The sequence below is a fragment of the Pleurodeles waltl genome, chromosome 6 (assembly GCF_031143425.1).
Source record: "Pleurodeles waltl isolate 20211129_DDA chromosome 6, aPleWal1.hap1.20221129, whole genome shotgun sequence".
Lineage (NCBI taxonomy): Eukaryota > Metazoa > Chordata > Amphibia > Caudata > Salamandridae > Pleurodeles > Pleurodeles waltl.
The window spans coordinates 90,605,830-90,629,113 of NC_090445.1; the positions used below are offsets into that span (position 1 = coordinate 90,605,830).

At 46.2% G+C, this 23,284-nt stretch overlaps 1 protein-coding gene across 2 annotated transcripts in view; it reads right to left on the reverse strand.

Annotated features, from left to right (window-relative positions):
* Positions 1–10,986: 10,986 nt before the first annotated feature.
* MSL1 (MSL complex subunit 1) overlaps positions 10,987–23,284 on the reverse strand; it is a 149,036-nt gene continuing 136,738 nt past the window's right edge. For both annotated transcript variants that reach the window (XR_011204730.1, XM_069237413.1), the window contains exon 8: positions 10,987–12,836. Coding sequence is in view for 1 of the 2 variants with exons in the window: in XM_069237413.1 (XP_069093514.1) it covers positions 12,746–12,836 (91 nt within the window). In the remaining variant the exon portion in view is untranslated. The remainder of the gene's footprint in view (positions 12,837–23,284) is intronic.

Sequence of the window (23,284 nt, forward strand, 5' to 3'; positions counted from 1 at the left end):
AAGGCGGCGCAGCATGCTGCGCCGCCTTGGAGGATTCATTTGGGCAGCGGGAAACTGGCGGGAGACCGCCAGTTGTCCCGGTCCGACCGCGGTGTTACCGCCGCGGTCGGAATGCCCAAGGGAGCACCGCCGGCCTGTCGGCGGTGCTCCCGCCCCCGTTGACCCTGGCGGTTCTGTACCGCCAGGGTCATAATGAGGCCCTCTGTCTCCTAAGTTAAGCCTTGACGCTCGTTGCCAAGCTACCAAGGATTGAGCTGGGTTTAATTTACTGAGACCGAACTGGACCTTAGTGAAGGTTAGTGGCCTATTGCTAAGTGTACGTACCTACCTGCCCTTACCAATAACCCATTTTCCAACATGTCTCCTGAAATGCAAGTTTCCTTTTTGATTTGAGTGGAGGTAAAGTTTGTATCTTGCCAGTCTCTTTTTGAATGTGTAACCTCCGTTGTGTATGGTCAGGTTCTTCCATACCTAACTCTTGCTCAAATCGATGTCTTTCCCCGAGTTGGCTGGAAAGCCCTTGCTCTTCTGAATAAGAGCTTCTTTTCGGCTCCGAGGCTGCTTTTTTCGGTACCGAGGTTTGGTCGTTTCGAACTCTCGGTGTCAAAATCGTTGGGTGCCGGATTCTCGACCGGAGTCGGAAGTCTTCGGCAATTCTTTGGCCTTTTTCGGTGCCGATGTTTGGTCACCTTCCTTTCGGTGGGTTGAGCCATGGCCTGCTGGCGGTGGCGTCCCCATGGCCTTAAATGTTTTGGTGTGACCCTGAGTTTTGGAAGGGGCAGGTTTACTCACGGTTCGTTATACCGTCGAGGGTCGTTCACCTTCGGATTCATCTGAGTGTCTCTTGGATGGAGATGCTTTCCTCCTCTCCGACGTCGAGCTGTTCTTTCGGTTTCGACACCATTTGCAGTCTTCTTGCGCGTCGATCCCTCAAGGTCTTTTTCGATCGTAACGCTCTTATCCTCTCTGTGTTCGGGTGATATAAACAGATTACAGACCCGGTGCTGGTCTGTATAAGGATACTTTGCGTGACACTTAGGACAGAAACGGAAGGGGGTCCGGTCCATTAGTCTGGGACGACGGGTGTGGTTTGGCCGACCAGGTCTCGGTGAAGAGTGGAAGCCCTGAAGGGCCGCCGAAGCGGTCTTGATATCCGTGCCGATTCACTAACACTAACCCGGTACCGAACGATAACTTTAATTTGATACTTTTGCTAACTTTCCCAATTCGAAATACGGAGCGAAGAGGAACACGTCCGAACCCGATGGCGGAAAGAAAACAATCTAAGATGGAGTTGACGCCCATGCGCAATGGAGCCGAAAGGGAGGAGTCACTCGGTCCCGTGACTCGAAAAGACTTCTTCGAAGAAAAACAACTTGTAACACTCCGAGCCCAACACTAGATGGCAGGATAATGCACAGCATGTGTATCTGCAGCTACACATGCCACAGAAAAGGTGATAACACCATAGGTGCTCACCACACACCAGGCCAGCTTCCTACAAGTGGAAAGCTTATATTTATTTTCCACTCTGGGTGTCACCGTCCTTGTAGTGGTTGGTTCCTTGAAGGCCTCCATACCTTGATCAAGGGTAGCATGGGCAGTTATAGGTTCCCCCTTTTGGGCAGACATCAGAGTCTAGGAGGAAGTATGCTCCCTCCTTCTCCTCTTCCAGGTGAACCCCATTGGTTTCTGCAGCTCTTTTCACAAGGCTGTTGTACATGGACAGGCCATGGGGGGGGGGGGGGGGACGACGACGGACGGTCTTGAAGGATAATGAAAATGTCACTTACCCAGTGTACATCTGTTCGTGGCATCAGTCGCTGAGATTCACATGGTATGCATGAGCTCGCCATCTGGTGTTGGGTCGGAGTGTTACAAGTTGTTTTTCTTCGAAGAAGTGTTTTCGAGTCACGGGACCGAGTGACTCCTCCTTCTGTGCTCATTGCGCATGGGTGTCGACTCCATCTTCGATTGTTTTCCCCGCAGAGGGTGAGGTAGGAGTTGTACTATAGTAATAGTGCCCGCGCAATGAAAAATGTAAGTATGTACCTATTAAAGGATTAAATAATATATATACAAATGTTCAAAATTGAAAGTAACTTCTGAACTGCTACAGGCTTCCGGGGAGGTGGGTGGGTCCATGTGAATCTCAGCGACTGATGCCACGAACAGATGTACACTGGGTAAGTGACATTTCCAGTTCGATGGCATCTGTCGCTGTAGATACACATGGTATGCATAGACTAGTAAGCAGTTAGTTCCCCATAAGCGGTGGTTTAGCCTGTAGGAGTAGAAGTTGTCTGAAATAGAGTTCTTAATACAGCTTGACCTACTGTAGCTTGTTGTGCGGATAGCACATCCATACAGTAGTGTTTGGTGAATGTGTGAGGCGTAGACCAAGTGGCTGCCTTACATATTTCCTGCATTGGGATGTTTCCTAAAAAGGCCATTGAAGCACCTTTTTTCCTTGTTGAATGTGCCCTGGGAGTAATGGGCAGTTGTCTTTTTGCTTTAAGGTAGCAGATTTGGATGCATTTAACTATCCATCTGGCTATACCTTGTTTTGATATTGGGTTACCTGCATGAGGTTTTTGGAATGCAATAAATAGCTGTTTAGTTTTTCTGATGTTTTTTGTTCTGTCAATGTAGTACATTAATGCTCTTTTGACATCTAATGTATGTAGTGCTCTTTCAGCCACAGAATCTGGCTGTGGGAAAAAAACTGGTAGTTCTACCGTTTGATTTAGATGGAATGGTGAAATAACTTTGGGTAAAAATTTTGGATTAGGTCGTAGGACGACCTTATTTTTATGTATTTGTATAAAAGGCTCTTGTGTTGTGAACGCTTGAATTTCACTTACTCTTCTTAGAGATGTAATGGCGATGAGAAAGGCAACTTTCCAGGTTAGGAATTGTATTCCGCAAGAGTGCATGGGTTCGAAAGGTGGGCCCATGAGTCTTGTTAGAACCACGTTTAGGTTCCATGAAGGAACAGGTGGTGTTCTTGGTGGTATAATTCTTTTAAGCCCTTCTATGAATGCTTTGATAACTGGTATCCTATACAAGGAAGTTGAATATGTAGTTTGCAGGTATGCAGATATTGCTGCAAGGTGTATTTTAATAGAAGAGAAGGCTAGCTTTGCTTTTTGTAAATGGAGCAAGTAATTTACTATATGTTTTGGAGTTGCGTCTAGTGGTTGTATCTGATTATGATGGCAGTACCAAACAAATCTTTTCCACTTACTTGCGTAGCAGTGTCTAGTGGATGGCCTTCTGGCCTGCTTTATGACTTCCATACACTCTTGGCTAAGTTGTAAGTGTCCGAATTCTAGGATTTCAGGAGCCAGATTGCTAGATTCAGCGATGCTGGGTCCGGGTGTCTGATCTGTTGGTTGTGTTGCGTTAACAGATCTGGTTTGTTGGGCAGTTTGATGTGTGGTACTACAGACAGATCTAGCAGTGTTGTGTACCAGGGTTGTCTTGCCCACGTTGGTGCTATTAAAATGAGTTTGAGTTTGTTTTGACTCAATTTGTTTACTAGGTAAGGAAGGAGAGGGAGAGGAGGAAAAGCGTAAGCAAATATTCCTGACCAGTTCATCCATAGGGCATTGCCTTGGGATTGCTTGTGTGGGTATCTGGACACGAAGTTTTGGCATTTTGCGTTCTCTTTTGTTGCAAATAAGTCTATTTGTGGTGTTCCCCAGAGTGTGAAGTAGGTGTTCAGAATCTGTGGCTGGATTTCCCATTCGTGGACTTGCTGGTGATCTCGAGAGAGATTGTCTGCCAGCTGATTCTGGATCCCCGGAATAAACTGTGCTATTAGACCAATTTGATGGTGGATTGCCCACTTCCATATTTTTTGAGCTAACAAGCTTAACTGCGTTGAATGTGTTCCTCCTTGTTTGTTTAGATAATACATCGTTGTCATGTTGTCTGTTTTGACAAGGATGTATTTGTGGGTTATGATTGGTTGGAAAGCTTTTAGTGCTTGAAAAACTGCTAATAATTCTAGATGATTTATATGCAGTTTTGTTTGATGTATGTTCCATTGTCCTCTTATGTTGTGTTGATTGAGATGTGCTCCCCACCCTGTCATGGAAGCATCTGTTGTTATTACGTACTGTGGCACTGGGTCTTGGAAAGGCCGCCCTATGTTTAAATTTATACTGTTCCACCATAGAAGCGAGAGGTAAGTTTGGCGGTCTAGCAACACCAGATCTAGAAGGTGACCCTGTGCTTGAGACCACTGTGAGGCTAGGCACTGTTGTAAGGGCCTCATGTGCAGTCTTGCGTTTGGGACAATGGCTATGCATGAGGACATCATGCCTAGGAGCTGTAGTATTGTTCTTGCTTGTATTGTTTGGTTTGGAGACATGTGTTGAATGACCCTGTTGAAATTGTGGATCCTTTGTGGAGTTGGCGTTGCTACTCCTTTTGTCGTGTCTATTATGGCTCCTAGATATTGCTGTACTTTGCTTGGCAGAATGTTTGATTTTGCAAAGTTGACGGTGAACCCTAGTTTGTAGAGGGTTTGTATGACTTGATTTGTGTGGTTTGAGCATTGTGTGAGCGAACTGGTTTTGATTAGCCAGTCGTCTAGATACGGGAACACATGTATTTGCTGCCTTCTGATGTGTGCAGCGACTACTGCTAGGCATTTTGTGAATACTCTTGGAGCGGTTGTTAAACCAAAAGGCAATACTTTGAATTGGTAATGTATTCCTTTGAATACAAACCTTAGATATTTCCTGTGTGATTGATGTATTGGTATATGGAAATATGCGTCCTTGAGGTCTAGGGTTGTCATGTAGTCGTGTTTTTTGAGCAATGGTAACACTTCTTGTAGTGTGACCATGTGAAAGTGGTCTGATTTGATGAATGTGTTTACTACCCTGAGGTCTAGAATTGGTCTCAGTGTTTCGTCCTTTTTTGGTATCAAGAAGTACAGTGAATAAACTCCTGTGTTTATTTGTGTGCTTGGTACTAATTCTATTGCATTTTTTTGCAGTAGTGCTTGAACTTCTATCTCTAGAAGCTGTGAATGGTATTTTGATAAATTTTGTGATTTTGGTGGTATGTCTGGAGGGAATTGCATGAATTCTATGCAATAACCATGTTGGATAATTGCTAGGACCCATGTGTCTGTAGTTATTTTGTCCCATGCTTCGTAATATTGACGTATCCTCCCCCCCACTGGTGTTGTGTGGGAGGGGTGAGTGACGTGTGAGTCACTGCTTGTTGGTAGTGGTTTTGGGGCTTTGAAATCTTCCTCTATTCCTAGGGAATTGCCCCCCTCTATACTGGCCCCGAAAACCTCCCCTGTACTGTCCCTGGTAGGTGGGCGGTGCGGACTGTGAGGTGCTAGCTTGTGTGGCCTGACCCCGAAACCCTCCTCTAAAAGGTGTTTTGCGGAAGGTGTTATAAGATCCTCTGCTCTGCGGGGAGTAGAGTGCGCCCATGGCCTTGGCAGTGTCAGTGTCCTTCTTGAGCTTTTCTATGGCTGTGTCGACCTCCGGACCGAACAGAAGTTTTTCGTTTACTGGCATGTTAAGCACTGCCTGCTGAATTTCTGGCTTGAAACCAGACGTTCTGAGCCATGCGTGCCTACGGATGGTAACCGACGTATTAATGGTCCTTGCGGCCGTGTCTGCTGCATCCATGGAGGAGCGTATTTGATTGTTGGAAATGTTTTGACCCTCCTCAACAACCTGTTTTGCTCTTTTTTGCAGATCTTTTGGGAGATGTTCAATGAGATGCTGCATCTCATCCCAGTGGGCTCTGTCGTATCGCGCTAGCAGCGCTTGTGAATTTGCGATGCGCCACTGGTTTGCTGCTTGGACAGCAACCCTCTTCCCGGCTGCATCGAACTTCCTGCTTTCTTTATCTGGGGGAGGTGCATCCCCAGAAGTGTGTGAATTTGCCCGTTTTCTGGCAGCCCCTACCACCACAGAATCTGGTGGCAGCTGAGAGGTGATGAATACAGGGTCCGTAGGAGGCGCCTTATACTTTTTGACCACCCTAGGCGTCACTGCCCTACTTTTAACTGGCTCCTTGAAAATGTCCTTTGCATGGCGTAGCATGCCTGGGAGCATTGGCAGGCTTTGGTAGGAGCTGTGGGTTGAAGAGAGGGTGTTAAATAAAAAATCATCCTCTACTTGTTCCGAGTGTAGTTCCACATTATGGAATAGTGCTGCTCTAGCCACCACTTGTGAGTAGGCTGTGCTGTCTTCCGGTGGTGATGGCCTAGTTGGGTATGTGTCTGGGCTGTTATCAGACACTGGTGCGTCGTACAAGTCCCACGCATCCTGATCTTGGTCATCGTGGCTCATGGCGGTGTGAGCTGGCGAATGTGACGGGGTGTAAGTTGGCGAAGCCGGAGTTACAGGTGGAGGCGAGGGAGGAGGTGTTACCTTTTGTGCTGTTTGTTGCTGAGGAGTAAACTGAAGCGTTCTCTTTCGTTTGACAGGTGGAAGGGTACTGATCTTCCCACTCCCCTGCTGAATAAAGATACGCTTTTGCGTGTGATCCACGTCAGTGGATTGCAGTTCTTGTTCAAATCTATGTTTCTTCATTTGTGAAGACATAGAATGCTCTTCAGTATAGGAGCCTGAAACAGGGTCTGATGTCGCTTTTTTCGGCTCCGAAAACCCTGTTGATTGTTTTTTCAGCTCCGAGGTAACCTTCCTCTTTTTCTGTGCCGAAAATTCTTGGCCTCTATGGTCTTCGGCGCCACTGTCTCGGCGTCGATCCGTGTCGACACCGAACTCTCGGTGTCGATGCTTCTGTTTAGCACTCTCTCGGTCCCGAGGAGGCTGCGTGCCGGTGTCTCGACCGAAGTCGGACGATCTCGACACTGAATGGGCCTTTTTCGGTGCCGATTGTTGGTCACCGAGAATTTGGGTGGAGCCATGGCCGGTTGGCAGTGGCGTCCCCTGGGCCTTCTTTCCTTTTTCAAGTTCTGATCTCGACGTCTTACTCACAGTTTTTGTAGAGTCTAGCTCGTCGGAGTCTGAATCCTGGATGGAAAAGGATTCCTCCTGTTCCTCTTCTGTCTCGAACTGTCGACGCTCCTTTGGCGTGGACGCCATCTGCAGTCTTCTCGCTCGACGGTCGCGCAGAGTTTTTCGGGACCGGAACGCCCGACAGGCCTCACAGGATTCTTCGCTGTGCTCGGGTGACAGGCACAGGTTACAGACCGAGTGTAGGTCCGTATAAGGATATTTGTTGTGGCATTCGGGGCAGAATCGAAACGGGGTCCGTTCCATCGGCGTTGTTCTCCACGCGGTCGGGCCGACTAGGCCCCGACGGGGTGCCGAAATCTACCCCGAAGGGCACCGAAGCGCTTCGATGTTCAACGCGTCGTCGTATGTGTCTATCTCGAACCGGATCGCAACGATACCGTCGAAAATCCTCCGGTTTCAGCTATCTTTCCGTTCCGAAACTCAGAGCGTCAGGAACACGTCCGAACCCGATGGCGGAAAGAAAACAATCGAAGATGGAGTCGACACCCATGCGCAATGAGCACAGAAGGAGGAGTCACTCGGTCCCGTGACTCGAAAACACTTCTTCGAAGAAAAACAACTTGTAACACTCCGACCCAACACCAGATGGCGAGCTCATGCATACCATGTGTATCTACAGCGACAGATGCCATCGAACTTATATTAACCCCTTCTTCCGGTGATTCTGCGACAAGGTCCTGACAGGTTTCCTTCCATTTGCTGGAATCATTGAACCCCTGCACATATTCAGCCTCCTCGAGTTCAAAGAACTCCTCCTACTATTCGTCATGGGGTTCCGGTGTTGCCAGAGCATCCATCCAAGGAAGATTGCTCATCCTCAGCCTCCGCAGCTATCAAAGGCTTGGTGGGAATATGGAATTACTTCAAGAAATCGTCAAACTCATTTTTTCTCTGTGAAGGAAAGTACCCTCTTTCTTGGTATTACCCCCATTTTCTACCTGTTGTCAGTGTGTTGGACTGTGTTCACTGGGATCCTGCTAACCAGGACCCCAGTGATTATGCTCTCTCCCTCCTAACTTGGTAACTTACACCCCACAGTTGGCATGCTTGTGTCCCTAGTATATGGTACCCAGGGCATTGGGCTACCTTCCAGCTTCTGCAGCATTTCCCCGGCTGTGCATGATCTGATGGCAGCAAGTCTTCAGTCTGCACAAGAAGGAGTCTCCCTTGGAGTGAAGGAGTCACTCCCCTGCATTTGCAGGCACCAACGCAGCGATGACCGGCTGCGTGGATCTCCTCTCATCCTGAGCTGTGTAGATCCTGCATCACGGGTGGTGGAATGGAGTAGTCTCCTTGGTCCTCTCTGCCAGCTGTCCAACTTTGGTGAAGGTAAGCCATTGCCTTCCCACGCAGAACAGTACCCCTGTGTACTGCATCTCCTGCAACTAGCATTAAGGCTTGATGGCATCTCCTCCAAGGGATCTTAAGGCTCTGTGTAGCCCTAGCCCCCAGCAGTCCTTCCTATGACGCACAGCCCTTTACATGCTTCTCCTGTGGCATGGGACCCTTCTCCAGTTGTGCTGCGTGGGCTCCTCTGCGACTCCTGGTTCCACATCCAGCGGGTCTCCTGTGGGGGCTGCCTCTTTGGACTCTCTGCCTTGCCGAGGGTCCCCACCCCTAGGACTCCCCTAATAGGTGGTGTCCTCCTGGACCTTGCTGGTCCCCGGCAGCTCCACTTCGTGCTACACCGCGATTTCTGCCTTTGCTAAGGATTGTTGGTGGCTTCTCTACGCCTGTGACCAATTGCGATCATCCATCCAGCATGGGACGTTGACTGCATCCTCCAGGAACTCTTCACCTGCTCCAGAGCTGCATTCCTGACTGTCTTCGTCCTACCATTGACCAACTCCTGCAACCACAGCTGGGTAGTAGATCCTGCTCCCCCAGGACTTTTCTGTGACTTCTGGACTTGGTTCTCGTTTTCCACAGGTCTTCATGAATCCACTGCTGGTTTCTTGCAGTCTTGTCTGGATGTTGCATTTTCTTCTTTTCCTTCCTTTTGAGTGGTTTGGCCAAAATCCAGTAACTTACTTATTCCTTCCTGGTTGCTAGGGGGTACTGTGGTACTTAACTTTGGGGTTTCCTAGTACCCCCAGCTTCCCTCTACACATTACACTTACCTAGGTGGGCGTCCTGTGTTCGCATTCCATTTTTTCTGTATATGGTTTGGGCTCCCCCTACGGTCACTATTGTCTATTTGCATTTGCACTGTTTTCTACCACTTTTTATGCCTATTACTGATTACTAGTGTACATATCTAGTGTGTTACTTACATCCTATAGGAGGGTTGCCTATCTAGTGTTTTTGGAACTGTGTTACTATAATAAAGACCCTTTATGTTCCTAACACTGTGTGTTTTCTTTCATGTGTGCAAATGCTGTGTGACTACAGTGGTATTGCATGAGTTTTGCATGTCTCCTAGATAAGCCTTGGCTGTTCATCCACAGCTACCTCTAGAGAACATGGCTTTTAGACACTACCTCCACTACACTAATAGGGGATACCTGGACCTGGTATACGGTGCAAGTACCTCAGGTACCCACCACACACCAGGCCAGCTTCCTACACTCTGTGTGAGGGAGGCCATTTATGCTTCGAGCTTCCTTCTCTTGGAGTGCCTTTTGGTCAGTTTCGACCATCAGCTAAGTTTTTCTTTTTGGCGTAGATTATTCCACTGTCTGACACTCTTGCCTTCTCTCTCGGATCCCTCTCAAGCTGAGCTTTTCTCTGTGGATTTCAATAGTGCATGTAAGCCTTCGGTATCCTTTGGTCGGGATCCTTGTGACTCTTTCGGCTTTAGCTGACCGTAAGTCGACATTTGTTTCGGCGCTGAGGCTACTTTTTGCTGCTTATACCCTTTAGACTTACAGTCTGTGCCTTTCAGTGGTTTTACCTTCTTTTTGTCAGCATCTTTTGTCCTCTTTCTGCGCTTGAGTTTTCTCGGTGGGTCTAGAAAATGTGGACATCTGCATCTCCCTCTCTCGCTGATTCAGCTTCCCCCACATTCCTCTCTTCATCATTTAAAAGGCCTAAGTGTCCAAGCAATTCTTGCTTTTGAGTTGTGGTGTAGTGCTAGAGTCTTTGCCTGTGTCGTACCTTTAATGTTTTTGGCACGAATTTAGAGCAGGTCTCAGTCTTCGTCCCTGTGGTCCTTCGGCATGCAAATGTTGCAGACTTCTTGGCGAACTGGTGGTGGCAATTGGGACAAAACGTCAGTTTTTTTTTTTTCCATGACCCTTTACTGCCCCTCCTCTCTTCATTCTCCGTCACTGATCTTTACTGGTTGGCGTCCCCTGATGGAGCCGAGAAGGTCTCCCCTCTCCTCTGCAGATTTCCTTGTCTCCCTTCTAGTTTTTCCTCAACTTCTGGCAAAATAAATAATAAAAAAATTGGAAAAATCCAAAAATCTTTTTGGAGCTCTTCTGAAAAGAATCTGAAGATGGCGACCACACACAGGAACTTCCAGGCCGCCATCTGACATCACACAGAGAACGGACTTGCACCAAATGGTGGTTGAGGACGTCCAGAGGGGAGTCAAAAAAAAAAGGGGGAAAAAAAAAAAAAAAGACGAATGCACATCATGTGAATCCAGAAAAGGACTTTTGCTGCACAGCCTTAGGCGACAAGTTGGGCAAGGGGGGCAATGAACATGGGGAAAGAATAAGTTAAAAAACAAAAGCTAAACTGTTTGTAGGACAGATCTGAAAATTGCATTCCAATAGGTATTTGTGGAAAGAAAATGTAAGGTGTCTTCAAACAGGCTGTATGGTCCCACACAGACATGTGCACCACTAAATATCCTAGGATTGAGAAATAAAACATTACTTAACAGAACTGAAAGCGCCATGACACAAATTACGTAGCTACTGGCAAAACTACGTCACTGGCCAAAACCATCCTCCTCCAATAATTAGGCCCCACTGTTTAAATTCCCATCATTAAGAGACAAACTAACCAGAAATTAAAACAAAAGTAACAGACAATATTTTATTTACAATCAATTCACCTTTTTTTTTTAGAGAATATTTACAGAACAACCAATTTTACACATTAGAAATGGTATCAAAAGTATGTGTTATTAACACAACCATGTTCAAGCTTAGAGTAAAACAGCTTTAGTTTTTTTGTTCGAATTAATGGGGAAAACATAGTACTGTTTTATAGCAAGATACTAACAGGGCTGCTTGCATGAGGTACAGGTAAGAAGGGAGGTACACAGTGTTGCTGTGATTCCTGTGAGGAAGTTCCATTACTGCTACTTCAGGATGACTCAACTGGTTTACTTCACATCTTGAACTTGAGTGGGTAAATCCCAGCACATCCCCCACAAAACAAAACCACAAATATAAACTGCTGCATATATGTTCAAGAAGTTAACAGCCAGGACAGGATGGTCACTTCAAAATATTGATTTCTATAAGACAAGCAAGCTAAGGAACGTGCAGAATTGCTTGGCACGTTGAAAGGAAAAGTTAAAATGACTGCTGCACCTGAGCTAATTTAACTGTACTAGAGGGAAAGGAGATCCCTTATTTACTTAATGAAAACGTGCCCACTCTCAAATATTAAAAGGAATTTTGTTCTAGCGTTTGAAACAATGCCTCTGCTCAGGATACCACACTTGCATGTATCACTATCTCAGAACAAGTGCAGTAACACCTAAGAATGCGTTGATTACCTTACATACCCCATTACACTGTGTTCAATTATTGGGGCAGTTGAAGATAAACTGGTGGTTTACATGAGAAAAGATATTTGCAAGGGAAACATTCAGGTTATAAGAATTTAATTTTTCTGAACACTGAGCAGCAAGATTTTAAAAAAGTTAAGAGAATAAGTTATTTTATTTATTTTTGTACTAAACGTACAGCTCCTTCAAAATAAAGGACTGCACAAGTATTGCAAGTGCAAAGTGGTTACACTGCCAGAAATCCTATGTAGACAGACGATGCTCTGGTGCTCGTGTTACAGTGGAGCAAAAATCAGTCATGGTAAACAGAGAAAAAAAGGTTCACCACAATATTCAGTCACTCTCACAGGAAGACTGTGTCGAAAACATCACAGAATCTTATCGAAGCCTCACAGGAGGGTGCTTGCAAAGGTTCAAGGAATCATAACCACTAGGGTGCTTTTTCCTTTCTGAAATACAGGGGACATGCATGGCAAGTGTTCGTCGAGACGTGTTTTTCCCACCAACAGTGCCCCAAGAAATTCCCTATTTGTAAAGTGTTTAATCCCAAATCTATTCCTAGAATTAAAATGGTGCAATTCCGAGAACAGAGATGGGTTTCTGTGCGAATGGGAGACGAGATGCATGACAATCTACAGATTAATATGCAAACACCAAGGATATACTGCCTGTTTTTGTTGATCCTTACTCCATAGCTTGCACAATAACAAAAGCAATACCCTTTACGATATCTCCTGGTGTGATTTTATAAATGATGCAGCTACGACACAGAGCGGGAACGCTCCTTGCCACCCCTCTCCTCGCCACAAGCTTTAAGCCCTCCATTCAGATGAGAACTTCTCTGAACCTGCAATGAACAATCTCTTATTAATGAAGAGATTGTTTTACCCTTAACATCCTTTTGCAGGACAGACGCAATGGAGCTGAGCTACGTATCAAATTCGATACAAAGGTACAGGATTCACGGACGATGTCCACAACAGTCCTTGTTAATGGCATGCTACACCTATGTAAAGAGCACCCTTCTCCACTACTTTCTGCAGGTCCGATGAGGCGTTTGTTTCTTCTGCATCTCTAGCCTGCACCGACTTCGTTCGTCCAGCCATGGCAGCTCAAAGTTCCTGCAGGAAATAACACCACTCAGTTAAACTTCTGAGTCACAGAACATATATCAGTTCCTTCACGTTTCAATATAAAATTGGTTACATTACAACAAACACTTCACTGAATTCGAGCATTTATGTGCAGTTTTCTATCCATAAGAATGATATCAGAGCTTTTATGAAAGGAATGGTTCCTTATCTGTATTCTTAGTTCTCTTTCAGGGGAATCTCCATTGAAATCATAAGTACTGAATAGTCCTGCACACTGGCAGGACTACTTTGAGCTTGTCTCCATTGATGATCATAAGCACTAAGTAGTGACACTGTTAACCAATTCACATCATTTGTTTTGGTTCTTCTCAGTCAGGCAACACTAACTCCCCCTAACCCCACCTCCCTTCCCCCAAGGGGCAATCATAACTCAGATTTTTCAGCAAAACTGCAAACATCAGATAGATATATCTTAGGCAATGAGATCCAATACGGGAGGAGAGGGGTTGCATGTAAATTTATGGAAGATATCAATACTCGAAAACTAAACTGTACAGGGTTTTTTTCTCCACTATTTAAAGCTTTATAGATTCACATGCTTGAATTGAAATTAGCAAGCAGTAATCATGAAAGTATAAAATTACATTTAAAGCAGACGTGTGAACCAGACATAAGCAGAAGAAAAGAAGTGAAAGCTTTATTAACTGGGATTCTGACAATGTGTGCAAACGTCTCCACCTAGTGTATTCATGTTTTTTGTTTGCATTCAAATGTTTCCACCACATTTCAGAATTACAAAAAAAAGTGCTTCATTTGCACTAATGTTGATAAATACTGAAACCTCAGCACCGCGTTTTTTTTTTGTTTTTTAAACAGTGCTAGCAAAAAAGTGTCATCCCTTATTGGCTTATGTGAGTACTCACCAGGACCCAGCAAGTTATCTTACTCTGAAATCAGTGAAAGAAAAACAAACACCAAGCTTACTAGAAGAGAGAGCCTGACATTTGGCCCCAGTCTTGAAAGCACAGCAAATTTGACAAGACAAGAAGAAAATTTGAAGGCCTGTTTACAGAAAGCAAGTTTGTGAAAGAATAAAGTAACACAGTTTGGGCAACAGGAGGGACAAACTGAACCTGGAGAGCTTAAAGCAAATAAAGGCAGCAAATACAAAGCCATAAAGTTTGAGTTTCAAATCCCAAAGCCAATGGTAATCAATGAGCAGAATGCATTCCTAGGTCAACTTTCTGGAAGTCACCAAGATGTATTTAGCTTTCGGCTGCAACCTAAAAATAAGGGGTAAAGTTTTAAATGCGAACCTTCACAATTTGTATTAAATCAAGTGCTTCGCAGGAATCAAAAGTAAAGCGGACTCCTGGCACTCTGGTAGATCAGGCTACTTGATTTTAAAATATGGTTTAAGGGGGATGAGGATTGCATGGACGGTAGAATAAAATTGGTCAATGAGTTTCCCGAATGAGAAGCCTTGAAGGCACTGTTGAACTACAAAGGAAACAATCTGCCAACAAGCAAGAGAGGACTTATACAAAAGCAAAACATTGGAGCCACTGTTTAACAGGACTCCAGTGAAAACAGTCTAAGCACACTGATAGCAGGCAAAAAGTGGGGGTAAGCATGCCAAAAAAAAAAAAAGAAGATGGTACTTTCCTACACATCCCATTCCAATCTGCCCAACGCCACCCCAATCTACTGCACCCCACTCAAATCTACCCCATTCCGCTGCCATCTACCCCAGTACACTCCAATCCACCACACTCCATTCTACCCCAACCCTTTCCACTCCAATGTATCTCAGTCCAATGCAATCCACTCCAATCTACTCAAATACACTTCAATCTACCCCAGTCCATTCTAGTTTACCCCACTCCACAACTATCTATCCAATTCCTCTGCTCTATTCGACCCCACTCTAATCTACCATAATCTAACCGGCTCCACTCCAATCTACCCCCATTCACTCCAATCTACCCAACCGTAATCCACCCAATCTATGCCACTCTAGTCTACCCCACTCCACACCAATCTAGCCCAAAATATCTCACTCTATCCTACCCCGGTCTACCCCACTCAAATCTACTCCATTTCAATCTACCCCACTCTGCTCTTCCCAAATCTACTCCACTCCAAACCACCCCAATCTACCTCACTCCACTCCTCCAGCACACCAATCTACCCCATTCCATTGTACCCCACTCCACTCTACCCCCAATCTAATCTATTTCACTCTACCCCGCTGCAATCTACCCCACACCACCAACTTTTCACTAGGCTGCACAGCAGCCACCCTGGTGTACAACATGGCTAAACACAAGCGCATCGGTGAGGCCTATTGGCTTTGCCAATGCTCGTTACAAACTGCAACCATGCCTCAGCTGCTACTCATTTACCCTTACTTTGATCTTACTGACTTTGCTATGCCATTCCTTCTTTTTCTCACCTCCACAAAATCTTCCAACACAGCTTTTTACTGCTATATAAAAGAGCGTTTGGAATAAACGTTTTTTCCTCACTCTCAATTTCTGACCCCAAATACTTTATCTCAGCTTCCGGAAGCCAACTTCTTAAATCAATTCCAATTAAAACTCACTTATTCCAAAATCAACCCCCCAACAATCACCACTGTCATCCTTCAGCTCTCTGCTAAATTTAGGAGCTGAAGGCACAAAAAGTGATTTGCAAAAAAGCCGAAAGGACAGTATTCAACATATCCGCATCGCTCTTTTTATCAAAACTCTTTTGGGCCCTATAAAATTATTGATTCATAGCCCCTGTGATTCTTTCTGCACAAGTCCACCATCTAGTGTTGGGTACAGAGTGTTACAAGTTGTTTTTGTTCGAAGAATCTTCATGAGTCACAGGACTGAGTGGCTCCTCCTCTCGGTAATACTGCACATAGGCATTGAGTCCTTTGTTAAATAGTTTTCCCGCAGACAGGTGAGGTAAGGAGTGTATAGAGTAAAAAGAAAGATTGCCATGCAATGTATTTGCATATGTACAATATTTAGAGGTTAACATAACTTCAACAGCTACAGGAGTCCGGGGAGAAGGGAGGGCGCATGTGAATCTACAGTACTACATTCCACAAACAAATGTCTAATGGGTAAGTGTAAGGAAATGCCTCCTTGGCATGGTTACCCCCTGACTTTTTGCTGATGCTATGTTTTGAATTGAAAGTGTGCTGAGGCCTGCTAACCAGGCCCCAGCACCAGTGTTCTTTCCCTAACCTGTAATTTTGTTTTCACAATTGGCACACCCTGACATCCAGGTAAGTCCCTTGTAACTGGTACCCCTGGTACCAAGGGCCCTGATGCCAGGGAAGGTTTCTAAGGGCTGCAGCATATCTTATGCCACCCTGGGGACCCCTCACTCAGCACAGACACACTGCTTGCCAGCTTGTGTGTGCTGGTGAGGACAAAACGAGTAAGTCGACATGGCACTCCCCTCAGGGTGCCATGCCAACCTCACATTGCCTATGCAGTATAGATAAGTCACCCCTCTAGCAGGCCTTACAGCCCTAAGGCAGGGTGTACTATACCATAGGTGAGGGCACCAGTGCATGAGCACTGTGCCCCTACAGTGTCTAAGCCAAACCTTAGACATTGTAAGTGCAGGGTAGCCATAAGAGTATATGGTCTGGGAGTCTGTCAAACACGAACTCCACAGCACCATAATGGCTGCACTGAAAACTGGGAAGTTTGGTATCAAACTTCTCAGCACAATAAATGCACACTGATGCCAGTGTACATTTTATTGTGAAATACACCCCAGAGGGCACCTTAGAGGTGCCCCCTGAAACCTTAACCAACTACCTGTGTAGGCTGACTGGTTTTAGCAGCCTGCCACACTCGAGACATGTTGCTGGCCACATGGGGAGAGTGCCTTTGTCACTCCGTGGCTAGTAACAAAGCCTGCACTGGGTGGAGATGCTATCACCTCCCCCAGGCAGGAGCTGTAACACCTGGCGGTGAGCCTCAAAGGCTCACCCCCTTTGTTCCAGCACCACAGGGCATTCCAGCTAGTGGAGTTGCCCGCCCCCTCCGGCCACGGCCCCACTTTTGGTGGCAAGGCCGGAGGAGATAATGAGAAAAACAAGGAGGAGTCACTGGCCAGTCAGGACAGCCCCTAAGGCAACCTGAGCTGAAGGGGCTCTGACTTTTAGGAATCCTCCATCTTGCAGATGGAGGATCCCCCCCAATAGGGATAGGAATGTGACCCCCTCCCCTTGGGAGGAGGCACAAAGAGGGTGTAGCCACCCTCAGGGCTGTATTTAGGGGCTCCCCTGAACCTAGGAAATCAGATTCCTGCAACTTACGAAGAAGAGGACTGCTGAGCTGAAAAACCCCTGCAGAGAAGACGGAGACACCAACTGCTTTGGCCCCAGCCCTACCGGCCTGCCTCCCTCCTTCAGAAGAAAACTGCTCCAGCGACGCTTTCCCAAGGACCAGCGACCTCTGAATCCTCAGAGGACTGCCCTACTTCCAAAAGACCAAGAAACTCCTGAGAACGGCGGCCCTGTTCAACAAAGACTGCAACTTTGTTTCGGGAGGAGCAGATTTAAAGACCCCTGCAATCCCCGCAAGAAGCATGAGACTTGCAACACTGCACCCGGCGACCCCGACTCGACTGGTGGAGAAACAACGCTACAGGGAGGACCCCCCGGCGACTCAGAGACTGTGAGTAACCAAAGTTGTCCCCCCTGAGCCCCCACAGCGACGCTTGCATCGGGAATCCCGAGGATCCCCCTGACCGCGACTGTCTGAATCCAAAATCCCGACGCCTGGAAAAGACCCTGCACCCGCAGCCCCCAGGACCTGAAGGATCGGAACTCCAGTGCAGGAGTGACCCCCAGGAAGCCCTCTCCCTTGCCCAGGTGGTGGCTACCCCGAGGAGCCCCCCCCCTTGCCTGCATCACTAGAGAGACCCCTTGGTCTCCCATTGAAACCTATTGAAAACCCGACGCGTGTTTGCACACTGCACCCGGCCGCCCCAGTGCCGCTGAGGGTGTACTTTCTGTGCTGACTTGTGTCCCCCCCCGGTGCCCTACAAAACTCCCCTGGTCTGCGTACCGAAGACGCGGGTACTTACCTGCTGGCAGACTGGAACCGGGGCACCCCCTTCTCCACTGAAGCCTATGTGTTTAGGGCACCACTTTGAACTCTGCACCTGACCGGCCCTGAGCTGCTGGTGTGGTGACTTTGGGGTTGCTCTGAACCCCCAACGGTGGGCTACCTTGGACCCCAATTTGAACCCCGTACGTGGTTTACTTACCTGCAAGAACTAACAATAACTTCCTCCCCCAGGAACTGTTGAAAATTGCACTAAGTGTCCACTTTTGAAATAGCTATATGTGTTTTATGTAAAAAGTATATATGCTATTGTGATTATTCAAAGTTCCTAAAGTACTTACCTGCAATACCTTTCAAATGAGATATTACATGTAGAATTTGAACCTGTGGTTCTTAAAATAAACTAAGAAAATATATTTTTCTATTACAAAACCTATTGGCCTGGAATTGTCTGAGTGTGTGTTCCTCATTTATTGCCTGTGTGTACAACAAATGCTTAACACTACTCCTTTGATAAGCCTACTGCTCGACCACACTACCACAAAATCGAGCATTAGTATTATCTCTTTTTGCCACTATCTTACCTCTAAGGGGAACCCTTGGACTCTGTGCATACTATTCCTTATTTTGAAATAGTGCATACAGAGCCAACTTCCTACAGTAAGTGACATTTTCCATTCAATGGCATGTGTGGCTGTAGATACATGTGCTTTGCATAGACTGTAAAGCAGTCCCTTCATATAAGCAATGGCTAGCCTGTTGGAGTTGATTGAAAAAGTGTTCTGAGCACTGCCTGGCCAACACTAGTTTGTTGGCATGCTAATACATCCAAACAATAGTGTTTAGTAAATGTATGTGGTGTAGACCAAGTAGCAGCTTTACATATATCTGCTATGGGAATGTTACCTAAGAAAGCAACAGAAGCACCCTTTTCTTTGTGGAGTGTGCTCTGGGGGTAACAGGTAACTGCCGTTTGGCTTTAGCATAGCAAGTCTAAATACATTTGATTGTCCATTTGGCTATACCATTTTTTGATATTGGGTTGCCTTTATGAGGCACTGAAAAAGCAATAAAAAGTTTAGATTTCCTAAACTGTTTGGTTCTATCAATATGATACATGAGAGCCCTTTTAACATCTAGTATGCAAAGAGCTCTTTCTGCAACAGAGTCTGGTTGTGGAAAGAAAACTGGTAATTCAATTGATTGGTTGATATGGAATTCTGAAACTACTTTTGGAAGGAATTTATGGTTTGTTCAAATAACTACTCTATCCCTGTGTATTTGGAAGAATGGTTCTTCTAAAGTTAGAGCCTGGAGTTCACTTACACATCTTAGGGAAGTGATACCTACTAAGAAAGCCACTTTCCATGAAAGGAACTGTAAAAGGGCATGCATGCATTGGCTCAAAAGGAGGACGCATGACCCTAGTAAAAACAACATTAAGGTTCCAGGATGGTGCTGGAGGTACCTTGGGTGGAATCACTTGAGACCTTCCTTGAAAGCTTTATTAACTGGGATTCTGAATAAAGAGATGTGTTGTCTGTTTTGGAGATAAGCAGCTACAGCTGCTAAATGAAGACAAATATGCTAAGTTTGCTTTCTGCAATGTCTTGAACCGTAGCTTTGCGTGGGTCAATGTGTTTAGGTTGACAGTAGTATACAAAACGTTTCCATTTTGAAGCTTAACATTGTCTGATTGTAGATTTACATGCTTCTCCTAGCATGGCCATACATTCTGGTGGTAGTTTTAAGTAAACGAACTATGACTTCAGGAGCCATATCGCGAGGTTGAGCGATTTGGGATCTGGATGTCTGATCTGTCCTTGATTCGGAGTAAGAAGGTCTGGTCTGTTGGGGAGCTTCTCGTGTGGAACTAATGATAGATCCATAAGTGTTGTGAATCAAGTTTGACATGCCCATGTAGGAGCTACAAGGATCATGCTGAGAAAGGTTTGCTTCATTTGCGAACTAGAGATGGAATGAGTCAGAGAGGTGAAAAAACATAAGCATATATCCCGGACCAATTCATCCATAGAGCATTGCCTTTGGACCGAAGGTATGGTTATCTGGACACAAAGCTTCGGCATTTTTTAATTTCTGCGGTGGCGAAGAGGTCTATTTGCGGTGTTCCCCACTATAGAAAGTACTGTTAAAGGACTTCTGGGTGGAGTTGCTGCTGTATCCTGCTGAGGAGGTCTGCAAATAGGTTGTCCATGCCTTGGAGATACTCTGGAACTAAGTGAATGTGGTGGTAAATTGGCCATTTCCAAAATTGTTTGAGCAAGATGTGACAACTAAGGAAAACTGTCTGCTGAGTGTGTGGTTGACAGTGTTGTAACGTACTGGCTTTGATGAACCAATCATCCAAATAAGGGAAGAAATGAATGTGTTGATGTCTGAGATATGTGGCAACTACTGGTAGACACTATGTGAAGACCCTGGGAGCAGTTGTGACTCCAAAAGGTAACATCTTGAACTGATAATGTTTTCCCGCAATTACGAATCTCAGATATTCGCAATGTGGGTAAATAGGAATATAAACGTATGCGTCCTTTAGATCAAACGCTGTCATAATGTGGCCTTGCTGTAACAGTGGAATGACATCTTGGATCGTGACCATATGGAAATGCTCTGAGAATGTAGAGATTTAAATTGTCTGAGTTGACCCGAGTGGCCCATCCTTCTTTGGTATAAGGAAGTTTAGGGAAGATACTCTAGATCCTTGTTGTGAGAAGGGGACTAGTTCTATAGCTCCTTTGACAAGAAGAGATTGTACCTCTTCTTTGAGAAGAGTAAGGTGAACTTGTGAGAATTTTTAAGTGTGAGGGGGGATTTTTGGTGGAGTAGAAGTGAGCTCCAGACAATAATGCTGGATAATTGAAAGAACGCACTGGTGTCTGGTTGTAGGAAGTTGGCTCTGTATGCACTATTTCAAAGTAAGGAATAGTATGCACAGAGTCCAAGGGTTCCCCTTAGAGGTAAGATAGTGGCAAAAAGAGATAATACTAATGCTCTATTTTGTGGTAGTGTGGTCGAGCAGTAGGCTTATCAAAGGAGTAGTGTTAAGCATTTGTTGTACATACACACAGGCAATAAATGAGGAACACACACTCAGAGACAAATCCAGCCAATAGGTTTTGTTATAGAAAAATATATTTTCTTAGTTTATTTTAAGAACCACAGGTTCAAATTTTACATGTAATATCTCATTTGAAAGGTATTGCAGGTAAGTACTTTAGGAACTTTGAATCATTTCATTAGCATGTATACTTTTCACATAAAACACAATAAGCTGTTTTAAAAGTGGACAGTGCAATTTTCACAGTTCCTGGGGGAGGTAAAGTAATGTTAGTTTTAACAGGTAAGTAAGTCACTTACAGGTTTCAGTTTTTGGTCCAAGGTAGCCCACCGTTGGGGGTTCAGAGCAACCCCAAAGTTATCACACCAGCAGCTCAGGGCCGGTCAGGTGCAAAGGTCAAAGAGGTGCCCAAAACACATAGGCTTCAATGGAGAGAAGGGGGTGCCCCGGTTCCAGTCTGCCAGCAGGTAAGTACCCGCGTCTTCGGAGGGCAGACCAGGGGGGGTTTTGTAGGGCACCGGGGGGGGGGACACAGGTCAGCACAAAAAGTACACCCTCAGCAGCGCGGGGGCGGCCGGGTGCAGTGTGCAAACACGTGTCGGGTTTGTAATGGTTTTCAATGAGAGATCAAGGGATCTCTTCAGCGTTGCAGGCAGTCGCGGTCAGGGGGAGCCTCAGGATTCCCTCTGCAGGAGTCGCTGTGGGGGCTCAGGGGGGACAACTTTGGTTACTCACAGTCGTAGAGTCGCCGGAGGGTCCTCCCTGAAGCGTTGTTTCTCCACCAGTCGAGTCGGGGTCGCCGGGTGCAGTGTTGCAAGTCTCACGCTTCTTGCGGGGAGTTGCGGGGGTCTTTAAATCTGCTACTTGAAACAAAGTTGCAGTTCTTTTGGAGCAGGGCCGCTGTCCTCGGGAGTTTCTTGTCTTTCTCGAAGCAGGGCAGTCCTCAGAGGATTCAGAGGTCGCTGGTCCCTTGGAAAGCGTCGCTGGAGCAGGTTTCTTTGGAAGGCAGGAGACAGGCCGGTAAGTCTGGAGCCAAAGCAGTTGGTGTCTTCTGTTCTTCCTCTGCAGGGGTTTTTCAGCTCAGCAGTCCTCTTCTTCTTGTAGTTTCAGGAATCTAAGTTCTTAGGTTCAGGGAAGCCCTTAAATACTAAATTTAAGGGCGTGTTTAGGTCTGGGGGGTTAGTAGCCAATGGCTACTAGCCCTGAGGGTGGGTACACCCTCTTTGTGCCTCCTCCCAAAGGGAGGGGGTCACATTCCTATCCCTATTGGGGGAATCCTCCATATGCAAGATGGAGGATTTCTAAAAGTTAGTCACTTCAGCTCAGGACACCTTAGGGGCTGTCCTGACTGGCCAGTGACTCCTCCTTGTTATTCTCATTATTTCTCCTGGACTTGCCGCCAAAAGTGGGGGCTGTGTCCAGGGGGCGGGCATCTCCAGTAGCTGGAGTGCCCTGGGGCATTGTAACACAAAGCTTGAGCCTTTGAAGCTCACTGCTAGGTGTTACAGTTCCTGCAAGGGGGAGGTGTGAAGCACCTCCACCCAGAGCAGGCTTTGTTTCTGTCCTCAGAGAGCACAAAGGCTCTCACCGCATGAGGTCAGACACTCGTCTCTCAGCAGCAGGCTGGCACAGACCAGTCAGTCCTGCACTGAACAAGTGGGTAAAATACAGGGGGTATCTCTAAGATGCCCTCTGTGTGCATTTTTTAATAAATCCAACACTGGCATCAGTGTGGGTTTATTATTCTGAGAAGTTTGATACTAAACTTCCCAGTATTCAGTGTAGCCATTATGGCGCTGTGGAGTTCGTTTTTGACAGACTCCCAGCCCATATACTCTTATGGCTACCCTGCACTTACAATGTCTAAGGTTTTGCTTAGACACTGTAGGGGCATAGTGTTCATGCACCTATGCCCTCACCTGTGGTATAGTGCACCCTGCCTTAGGGCTGTAAGGCCTACTAGAGGGGTGACTTACCTATGCCACAGGCAGTGGGAAGTTGGCATGGCACCCTGAGGGGAGTGCCATGTCGACTTAGTCATTTTCTCCCCACCAGCACACACAAGCTGGCAAGCAGTGTGTCTGTGCTGAGTGAGGGGTCCCTAGGGTGGCATAAGACATGCTGCAGCCCTTAGAGACCTTCCCTGGCATCAGGGCCCTTGGTACCAGGGGTACCAGTTACAAGGGACTTACCTAGGTGCCAGGGTTGTGCCAATTGTGGAAACAATGGTACATTTTAGGTGAAAGAACACTGGTGCTGGGGCCTGGTTAGCAGGGTCCCAGCACACTTCTCAGTCAAGTCAGCATCAGTAT